Genomic DNA, 11,760 nt, shown 5'->3' on the forward strand with positions numbered 1-11,760 from the left:
ATTTTCTGATTAAAAAGAGAGGCAGCTACATTTCTTGACAGCGAAGCTGAATATCGAACCTCAGCCAGACTCAGTATGCTAGATGGGAAAAATCTTACATTAATAAGAGCCAGAATCTATACTAGTAATTTAAAAACTCGAGTTATGTACTTTTCTACTGGCACAGAAGTAAAATGAATGATGTGTATGCAGATGACCTGGCTTTATCTCCACTTAAACTTATAAATTCTCATTTATGTGTCTTTATAGATTCAGGTTCAGGTAAAAATGCTTGTGGAGCATTTAAAAATGAAGTGTGAAAGGTAGCTTAAATGTTTCAAATTATATACCTAGTAATATAAACACACTCAGGGAGTTTAGTTTGGCCTCCCTGGCTCTTTCTTTGGTGCTTTCCATTTTGAACACGGCTTTGAGGGTCACCACAGCCACTGGAACTAATGCGCTGGGCCATTAAACTGTCTTCATCTGCGGCCAAAGACACAAGGTTGGACAGATTGATGCCAAGGCATTGTGTTGTGTCCCTATTCACCCCCACACGGCCACGCCAGCCACAGCCAATGTCTTTAGGGTTCAATTCAAACTTCCTGTCAGCGCTAGACTCATAAACCCAGAGCCGCATGTGCTCCTGGCTTCCTTTCTTGACCAATTAAAAAGCTGCCATTCGTTTCACAAAGAGGAGCCGATGAAATAGTGCTATTCTGGGAGATGACTTACACTCTTGCTCAGTGAAATATGTGCTTTGAATCAAAGGTGTCTGTTTTTTTAAGCATATTAAGATGCTTTAATTAAACATTTGGGTGAGGCTTATAATAATTCCTAACTAAATTCTCAGCGGCAACAACAAAAGCGTGCCGGAGAAAGATACTGCTAGGCTGTTTTGTCTCCCGGCGAGGATCCAGTAAAGAGCGTGAATTTGCCGGGACAGAAATCAGACTGAGACATCAGAGTGTGCTCAGTAGGAGATGCGGCATTTATCTCCCTCCTTATTGACAGCCTCTCGACAGCACACTGTTTACACAGAGGAGACAGGGAGTAACTGTGCGAGAGGGAGACGCAAGACTTCTCTGAGTCACACCTCTCGTACGCATACGCACAAACATGCCTTGCTTCTGATCTAAAGAGCGACGACAGTCCTGGAAACGCGAGACATCAAAATGAGCTGTCGCGCGTGGAGGAAAAACCCCTAAATGACACGCTTTATGAGAAAATTCACAGAGCTTTGGAAAGGCTGCCAATCAAATGCTTACAGTATAAGATGTAATGACTACAGATCCTTGCGCTTGACTAAAGGGGTAGTTCTCACACACACACACACACACACACACACACACACACACACACACAAAAATGTACTCATTATTTACAATGGTTCCAAACCTTTATGATTTTATTTATACTGTTGAACACAAAAGAAGATATTTTGAAGAATGTTGAATGCCTGTAACCATTGACATCCATAGCAGGAAAAACCAATACTATATATTCTCAGAAATAAAGGTACGCGAGCTGTCACTGGGGTGGTAGCTTTTCAAAAAGTACATATTTGTACTTGAAGCGTCCATATTGGAACCCATATTGGAATAAGTATATATTAGTAACTACAAATTTTAAGAGGTACACTTTTGTTCTTGTTACGTACTAATATGTACCCTTGGGATATTAATATGGACCTTTTTGGTACAAATTTGTACCTTTTGTAAAGGTACCACCCCAGAGACAGCTCGCGTACCTTTATTTCTGAGAGTGTAGTAATCAATGGTTACAGGTTTCCAACATTTTTCAAAATATTTTCTTTTTATGATTAAACTTATAAGTAAAGGGTGAAGTAAATGACAGAATTTTCTTTCTTTTTGAGTGAACTATCCCTTTAATGATAAATATGTTAATCAAAATTCCTATTTTTTTCCTTTATATGGATCATCTGGTTTAAAATGCTGTCATTACCAAGTGAGTCAAAGGCCGGCAGTCGTTAAATGCATGTTTGGGGACAGTCCGGGAAGAGTCGACAGCTGTTTGTGGCTGTTTAAAATGACTTCAAAAGAAGCCGAGCAAGCACACGTCGTCCTCCAGTGACCGATGCAACATAGACAAACAAGCAAACATACACTCTGAAGAAATCAGGCACCTATAAATGACATAGTTGAAGTGTAACTCAATGCCTTTTCTTTCTGAAGCCTTATCAGGTGTGAGAAGGCACGAGGAGATAGCCAGCGGCCCTCAACCACATACCTGTGCTGAGATGTGGGAAAAAAATCTGGATGTGTGCCACTAAGTTCATGTACACTAAACTAAATCTGCATGTGCATGTTATATGAAATGGAAAATCTGAAATTCAAATCTAAAACAAAAGAGGAGAACTGCATTGGATAGAATAGAAGTAGTCAAATAAAAGCTTTGCCGGTCATTTCATCCCTCGCCGGTCATTTCATCCCTTGATTCAGCAGCAAATTTTGTTGGTAGTTATATTAGAGGACAGATCTCACAGGCAATGTTTACTGCTCCATAAAACAGGGCTTCTGTTGGCCAGCACTGCCAGCAATACCACTGATCTAAGCATGATTCAATTCGAGCTATGCAGGAGTGCAGCTCTTTACAGAGGCCATGGGTTTACAACCAGGGGTCCTGAAGGTTGCCCAGAGGTCCAAAAGGACCACAAATAGAAATATAATTTTTATCTAACGGTCTATCCTCCCTCCCTGAGTTGGCTGAACAAGAGTCTTTGTTGAAAACTCCCAATATAAAGGGAATAGTGCTTGCATATGAGGAAAAAAACTTGAATAATGAAGACATTGTAGTATATAAAAGTAGTTCCTCAATATTATGCACTCACAGGAATACTTTTTCATTCTGATCTGTCCTAAACTAAGTGCATTACTGTAAACTGGGTCAAATGGTCTGTTTTGACCATATGTTCAAGGATAAACACAATGCATTAAGGATAAATCCATAAATAATCTGATTGTGTTTACACTATATGTATTGTATGTATACAACGTACACATTTCCTTTTAAAGCCATAAGACTCTATAATTCAATAAAGAATAATAGGGTTTTATTTTTCTCTAACTTTATATTAAGTATTGAAATATTCATTATTTTATTCATCAAACACATCATATAAAACACATCCTGTTCTGTTGCTGTAAATAAATTGTCTCTAAATAAACGATGTTTAACATCGTAAACCTAGGCTATAGTAATATTTCATAAATTATCACCATTCATAAAACGTTTAGAAAGATGTCGACAAACATTTTCACAATGTTTAGCGATTATACTCCTCATATAGCCGTCTGTCTTGTTGTATTTTCTCCATCTTACCTTGTGACAAGCATATGAGGGCTAAAACAACGACCAGCGCATCCAAAGTCCTGCGAAACTCCATCACCCTCGGATTTAAAGTCCACCTCAGTCGCCTTTACCCGGACAAACAGTCCCTTAAAACCCCCTAAAAAGCGCTACAATCCGCGTGAAGTGAGTTTAAACATTCGGACACGTTGAAGAACTTCACAAACTAAACCCAAAACTGTGCCTTTCCTTCTGAGCATCACAAATAATCCATGTTTATCGAGCGCTGATGCGAGAAGATAAAGAGTCAACGTAACGGACAGATAAAGATGCGATGCTCACAGTCCGTCCCAGACGCGCTTATTTCCTCCAACGTTCATGTCACGGGCAAAACATGCTTTCCTTTTCGTATGGGAAGAAAAAAGAGAAGTATCCGTTCTTTAATAGCCCGTTCAGTCAGATTTCCATCACAGCCACTCTTCCCTTTGCTGTGAATGAACGGATTTACTACTCTCGCGTCCACGGGCGACTGTCTCGTGGCTCAATCCCACCCCCATGACTACCTCCAGTTGCCCACACTGGGGTAACTGCGCTCTTAAAGGGCCAGTCGCTCTAATCCGCGCAGCCCTGCAGATAGCGTCTTAAACAGTGAACTGATGCACTTGTGATGGAGCGGTGAGGGACATTTCATCATCTTGTGATTAAAACGTTTTATATATATATTTATTTACACGTATGGTGTTTTTAATCCGGCTGATTATATTTCTCAAGAGGTCAGCCATGACAGCCTCAGTCACTATTCACTTTCATTGTGTTGACTTTCCTAACAATAACCATTAATGGAAGCAGCCATAATGCATTACATCTCCTTTTTGTTTTGAGGGAGTAAACAATAATGATGACCATTTTTCTTTTTAAGTGAGTAGTTCCTTTAAATATACTGTGTGTGATACACCTAATGGAAATCAATCAGGGTTTAACTACAAAAAGTAGCCCAGCATTAACTCAGAATTTTAACATTAAAACTATGGGATCAAATTCTTGCCCCAAGTATGGTGGTCCCGGGTAGAAAAATAATGTGCGTAAATCAAAATACTGACATCGCTTGTAAAACTATAATGCGAAAAAGTGAGAACTAAACACAGAATGGAGTATTAAGTTACAGTATAAATGTGAATCCCCTGTGATCAGGTGTCCCCGCAAACAAACATCCCCGCCTGTCACACTGAGCAGCCACCAGTTGCATTGGAGTGACATCAACTCCCCTTTTGTCTGATTGGCTAGAGAGCAACTGTCAATCTCAACTAGTCGACCAATGATTACGCTATGTATTAAATGAAACTCGCATTGCATGTTTTGGAAATGCAAGCACAGAAAGTGGGAGCAAGAGCAAAGGGGAAAAGACCGTAAGCGCACAAAACATTCAAATATAATCAGAAAAACTGATTTTGTCCAAACGCGTTTTCATTTTTGTATTACACTCATTATCTTTTGGTACACGACCTCGTTGTTTCTTACACTGCATTTAGATCTTGCTGTTGCGTGTTATAATTTTACACGCAATGTCAATATTTTGATTTACACGCATCATTTTTCTATCCGCAACCGCGATATTTTAGGCGGGAGTTTGATCCCATATTAAACTGTAGTTATTTAAATGGTAACCAGTATGCCGTACCTTTGAAATTACACTGTAATAAAAGTTGATTGATTTTTATAATGAACTTTTAGGTAATCAAATATTTTCTGGTTATAATATGCATTGTAAAACTAAATTTCAGATCATTTAAAAGAATAGCTGACTTTGAAATCTTTGAAAACTTGTCATGACTCCATGGTATTATTTATGCTTTTATTTCTCTGTGGAACACAAAAAGGAGATATTCTTACGTATGTTTAAGCTGCTCTTTTTCCATACAAAAATAGAAATCACAATATCATAACAATAGCATATCTATAAAAATCTTGTAGGGGGGAATGACAAATAATTCTACAGGTCAAATCTATTTTTGTTTTCTCTATAAATTTTTATTTTGACCAATGAAGCAAACTATGGCAAAGCAAAATAACAATTATATTTTGGAGTAATTCTTGCAGAGTAGACTGAAATAATTTGGCTTGTCACAGCATCAAAGCAAGTAATTTTATGACAATAACAACAAGATTTTCTTTTTAAACTCTCCTTATATCCTCAACAAAGTGAATTATTTTGTAAACTGATTGTGTCTATCAAAAATAAGGCAGTTGTTATATTAATTTATAGTGTATTCAGTGATTGAGATTGCATGTTCTCCCCGTGTTTGCGTGGGTTTCCTCCAGGTGCTCCCCTTTCCCCCACAGTCCAAAGACATGCGGCACAGGGGATATGAGTACATTAAATTAGCCTTAGGTTATGAGTGCAAATGTGAGTGTGTATGGGTGTCTCCCAGTACTTAGTTGCAGCTGGAAGGGCATCCGCTGTGTAAAACATATGCCGGAATAGTTGGAAGTTCATTCCGCTGTGGTGACATCTAATGGATAAGGGATTAAGCTGAAGGAAAATGAATGAGTGAATATTCAGTGATTAAGACTGTCAACTAAGATTTTTAATATACTTTATAAAAATGACATTTTATTACTATGAGTCTAACTTATGGGCTTTCTGTGGGAGGGTGCCCTCTGGTGTTCAGTATGAATGAAACAAATATCATGTTAGAGTTTATTACTTCATAATGACACTTGCGATGGTTTATGCCAAGTCACATTATATCACTATACATTTTTATTATTGACAATAGAGGTATATAGCTACAGCCACAATTACCACAAACGAAAATGAAGATGAAATGAAGACAAGGTAGATGAACTCCAAATCTAACCAAATTAAAGCATTAATTAAAGTATTATTTAAGTATTTTAAATTGTGACTATATTTTATTTTTAAAAAATCTTTGATTTATTGGCTATTAAAATATATCTACCCAGCAGACATTAGGTTAGATTTAGGTCACCAGCAACTAAGGACAATGTTATTTTAACGTCCAATAACAATGTGAAATGAAGTCGAATTTTGGTTGATTTTAGATTGTGTTGGAAAGCAGGGTTTCTTCAGGTTTCATCAAGTCAAATTTAAGACTTTTTAAGACCCTTTTAAGACCACTGTAAATGAAATTTTAGACTTATACAGGTCTAAACACTAATGATTATTTCTAATGGCCCGGTTGGCCCAATGGAATTTTATTTATTTATTTTTTGCTTGTCACAAATAAAAAAAATCAAATGTAATTATTTCTTAGCAACGTACTTTAACGTGTCAAAAAAAGAAAACTGTACTTGCAAGCACTTTTTTTTCAACATTATATATTTTTTTTTCATTTATTAATTTTTTTTTTTAGAAAAAAGACAAGTTGAACATTGTTAAAACTATATTTATTGTGAAGACAATTATATTAATAAAAAATATAGTTGTTGGTTTTTGGTCTAAATTGATTAACTTCTATTCAACCTAATGTGTTTCGCTTAAAACCTTAAGTTTCATGCCTATTTATAAATATTATATCTACTCACTTTTCTTTCATTCATTCATTCATTCATTTTCTTTTCAGCTTAGACCCTTTATTAATCAGGAGTCGCCACAGCGGAATGAACCGCCAACTTATCCAGCTTATGTTTTACGCAGCGGATGCCCTTCCAGCTGCAACCCATCACTAGGAAACTCTCCTCGCCCTTACTTCTGTAAACAGATTTTGTATGAATGAAAGATAATGTAAAGAGATATTTTGCTCTGTTATTATCATGAGGAATTGTGTACCTGTTTTTAGTTTTCTTTCCCTGATTTTATTAAGATGGGTTGTTGGTGATTGGATGGATGTCGGCCCGACTGGGTAGTTTTACTTGGACAGAGGAAAACTAAGACCTGTTTAAAATGCCTTAACACATACAACACAATATATCAGTAAATTTAAGACTTTTTAAGGCCTAAAATTTCATTTTTGAAATTTTAAGCCATTTTAAGACTTTTAAGACCATGTCGACACCCTGGAAAGTGGCTAAAATCCAACGTCTTAAACCAACGTCATATTGACGTCAAATACTGATATTTATTCATCAGGTATGGCAACCAAAATCCAAAGTCTGATAGACGTCATAATGGTAACATCCACACAACGTCAAACTGTAACAGCATTAGACGTTGATATTTGGTTGTTTTTAGGTTGCAAAAAGTGAAAAGTGACCAAAATGCAACGTCTGTCCAATGTTGGACATTGACATCGGCCTTTTGATGTCAGTTGGGTTTAGATCTCAACCCATTTCCAAACAAAATGCAACATCCCCAAGATGTTGGGATACAATCTGACGTCATGTTGACATCCTGTGCCTGTTGGGTATTTGCAAAAAAGTTTCTCTCCAAAACTCTTCCCTCTCTGCTATAATAACAAAGACATACTGAAACCATATTTGTATTTAAATAAAGTGTTATCTATTTTGACTTGGATATAGATCATGTTTATAATCCTTCTTATAGTGCACTTTTGGAATTTGCCAACCTTTCACAACCAATTCACTGTCATTTTATTTCTGGGTCAACAATTCCTTTAAAGATATATATTTCGATATATAATCCTTATTCGTAAAATTAAGACCCTGTCTTAAGTCAAGGTGCACAAAAACTATGCAATTCATTTTCCTATTACTTTTAAATTCAGGCCTGTCTCTGAAAAAGCAGCATCAATCAGCCCCCGAAGACTCTGGGCTCTAAGCAAATCATCAATCACAGAAATGCCATTGTTTCATGGGAACGACTAGATCAGAAGTGAAAAGCAATATCAGAGGTATATCAGCGTGCTATGAGGTTCAGACAATGAGACACGACACTGAAGACCCTTCTGTCTGCGGCAGGTAATGATGGCGGATGATACCAGTGGATTCAGCCCTGGCAAATAACACCAATGAATTACTAAACAGGGAAAAGAGGGGCTGTTTTGTATTCACCGCATTTCGCTTTTCCCCCTCACTACCCTTTTCTCCATCATAATGAGACTGGATTTGTTAAAATATTAACCAACAAATTGCATTCTGCGTTAATTTCAAGACTGAAAGCGAGTAACGGGCAGTATTTATCTTAATTCTCCTAATGTGATCTATTCTCTTTCATTATGTTCACAGTGGAGGACAGTCGGCGCCTGGAGTACAACAGGGAGCGGAGCAACTACCCTTGATATTGTCCTCATGTATGATGCATGAGCAAGTTTAACTTAATTGCAAAAACTGATTAATTGAGCTTCGGCGTGTAATTGAATAAAACATGATTCCGTTTGCTCCTAAATACATTTCATCTCTCTTATGACTGATGCAGCATGCTCCGACTACCATAAAACATCAGCTGGATGCGTCAGGAGAAGCGCGCGCTCTGTGAATTTAGCTGAATAATCACATTAGCGCGAGAGTTATGGCGACATCATATCATCACGTCTTAATGATGCCATTAAGCAACAGTCACGGCAGTACGCCAAAAGCGGGAGAACATCGCTGCAGATGACAGATCACCATTGAATTCATAAAAGCTAACAATGAGTTGCTCAATCTTTCTCAAACACTCTGCAAGTGTGTTATTTAACATCTGTTTTATTGGCCTGAGCACTGTAAAATGTTTGTGACTAGTTTTACGCAATAAACACAAGGCTGTTTGTTAAATAATCTCCCTTAAAGAAGATAAATGACAGCAAAATTAGTGCCTGAAGCAATCCCTCCATGTGAGACTTTCACTAATTTACACAGCCAATTGAAAGACGCTATTACGTACAGGCAATCCAGATGGTTTATCAATAGAAATGAACTTAACCTCTCTCTCTCTCTCTCTCTCAAAAAAAAAAGGTGTTTAAGATTTTCTCAATTAATGCACCTTGGAGGCGATATCTCAGACATCACGTCAGAGTTGATTGATCAGCACTGACAGCAGAAAATGCTGTGAAAATGCTATAGCACTATAAGTAATTAGCCCATCCACCATACAGCCGCTTGAGTCTGTGCCAGAGAAACGTGATTTATTACACTGATCAGCCGCACCATGAACACCTGACAACTCGCACTGAACAAGGGCCAAGCCATCTGACACTGTGAATTTAGAGCTCAGCACAGCATAAACAACAAATGAGCACACCGATGTGACATATTCAAATGGTTAAAGGGGTGGTAAGGGTTTGGGAAGTTAAGCTAAGTTGACTTTCATTCATTCTTTCATTCATTTTTCTTCAGCTTAGTCGCTTATTTATCAGGGGTAGCCACAGTGGAATGAACTGCCAACTATTCCTGCATATGTTTTACGCAGCGGATGCCCTTCCAGCCATGATCCAGTACTGGAAAACACCCATACATTCTCGCATTCACACACAGACTCATTTACTATGGCTAATTTTGTTTCTCCAATTCACCCATACCGCATGTCTTTGGACTGTGGGGGAAACCAGAGCACCTGGAGGAAAACCACATGAACACGGGGAGAACATGGAAACATGGAGAACATGGAAACAGCCAAGACTCGAATCAGCGACCTTCTTTATTTATTATTATTCTTTATTTATGCTTTTTCAATTGCATTATGGGACATTTTTACAGGAAAAATAGGGAAAACAAGATTGTGTGAACATTGTTAATAGATTGAATTTTAGATTTTAATAGTTTGAATAAACTACCAGTACTTTTTCTGTTTTATTTATATATGTATATATGTATACTTAAGCTGTATAGAAGTGTCTTGAAAAATATCTAGTCAAATATTATTTACTGTCATCATAGCAAAGATAAAAATAAATCAGTTATTAGAAATGAGTTATTAAAACTGTTATGTTTAGAAATGTGCTGAAGAAATCTGCTCTCCGTTAAACAGAAATTTGGGAAAAAAAATAAACAGGGGGGCTAATAATTCTGACTTCAACTGTATATAGTTTATGAGTCTTACAATATGCAGCAGGGTGTAAGTTACAGGGGGGTTTGGGGGGGGATTTATCCCCCTAATTAATGCTTGATCCTCTCTGAAGGACAAAACAAGATGTATGGGGGGTCAGCCCTTTAACTGTAAGAAATAGCTTTCTCTGATCTCTGATCTATATCTTAAATATTAATAATTAAAAATGTATAATATAAATTTACATTTGACCCCCCCATAATGGTGTATACCATTGAAACGCATTATCGCACCAATTAATGCTAGGAAAAATATCATTCAACAGTATGAAACTGACAGTTTTAGAGCACAGTTTTAAACATCTTAAGTATTCACAAAACACGTTTCTTTTTCTGTATAGTTTGACCTACAGTAACCTCCAAATTAGTCACTAAAAATCCCTGAACACTGCTATAAAACACTGAAAATGTGTACATTTTATTAATAAATTAGATGTAGTTTAAATACATTCATAAATTTGATTTACTGAAGCATGTATTACCAATCTACTAATGAAAAAAGTTGACCCCCTGATTGTCAATGTATAATTCACACACTGATATGCAGTATACCCTAATAAGTTTCTCTAAAAATTCTACACAGTGAGATAATATAATATAATATATTATAATATAATATAATATAATATTATATTATATTATATTATATTATATTATATTATATTATATTATATTATATTATATTATATTATATTATATTATATTATAGGGGCTTTATTTATAAATTTATAAGTTTTAAGCCACATTCACATCCACTCTATTCAAACCATATTTTAAACCAAACTATATTATTAATATTTAAATAATTGATTGAGCTTTTTAAATGTGGAAATAAATCTATAATACGTCATAAAAAAAACAACACAGACATATTTTTGCTGTTGTTGTTTCTAAACAGACATCTTTACTTTAATCCTAAACTCTTTCTATAAAGAATCCTAATTAAGCTGCATCACAACAAACTAAACCACACATCGGCATGCTCTGTAAAAGTGTCCGGCGTCTGCTCCTGCCAAAAAATCCCCATAGCGAGATATCGACTGGTCATCACGCCGTGATCGCCATGGCGACTGACAGAACGCTGAGACCAAATGACATTTAATGTGAAAAGCAATACACCGAGTCCTTATGTAACGCCAAAGGATCTGACTCCCCCGCACACCCAAAGCGCTGTTGCATATGACAGTTCTGAATGTGACGAAAAGATGCCAAAAGACAGATGGAACGGAAAGAAAGAGCACAAAGGCTCCAAATGAAACTAAAGGCAAGGACCTGGCAAGAACATGTTTATTTGCTGCCCCCTGATTGAGACCAATTTGCTTGATTAAACACAGTGGCTTGAGCACAAAATCAAATCAAACGCAATCAACTCCGCTCTGTTTTGCCAACTTAAACCATTCAGTCGCAGAAATTTATGCCATGTCAAAAAATAACACACACACACACACAATCCTGTTTATTGAAGCGCTGGCCCTTTAAGATGCACCGATCTTATTATAGATTAATTGATTATGAGGGTGCCGCTGGAAA

General features: G+C 36.7%; 1 protein-coding gene across 1 annotated transcript in view; it reads right to left on the minus strand.

Annotated features, from left to right (window-relative positions):
* The window catches only part of robo3 (roundabout, axon guidance receptor, homolog 3 (Drosophila)), a 138,906-nt gene extending 135,080 nt beyond the window's left edge, over window positions 1–3,826 (minus strand). Inside the window, exon 1 of the mRNA XM_056466568.1 lies at window positions 3,322–3,826. Within this exon, the coding sequence (XP_056322543.1) occupies window positions 3,322–3,385 (64 nt within the window). The 5' untranslated portion in view covers window positions 3,386–3,826. The remainder of the gene's footprint in view (window positions 1–3,321) is intronic.
* Between the last annotated feature and the right edge of the window lie 7,934 nt (window positions 3,827–11,760).

The sequence above is a fragment of the Danio aesculapii genome, chromosome 10, assembly GCF_903798145.1.
Source record: "Danio aesculapii chromosome 10, fDanAes4.1, whole genome shotgun sequence".
Classification (NCBI taxonomy): Eukaryota; Metazoa; Chordata; class Actinopteri; order Cypriniformes; family Danionidae; genus Danio; species Danio aesculapii.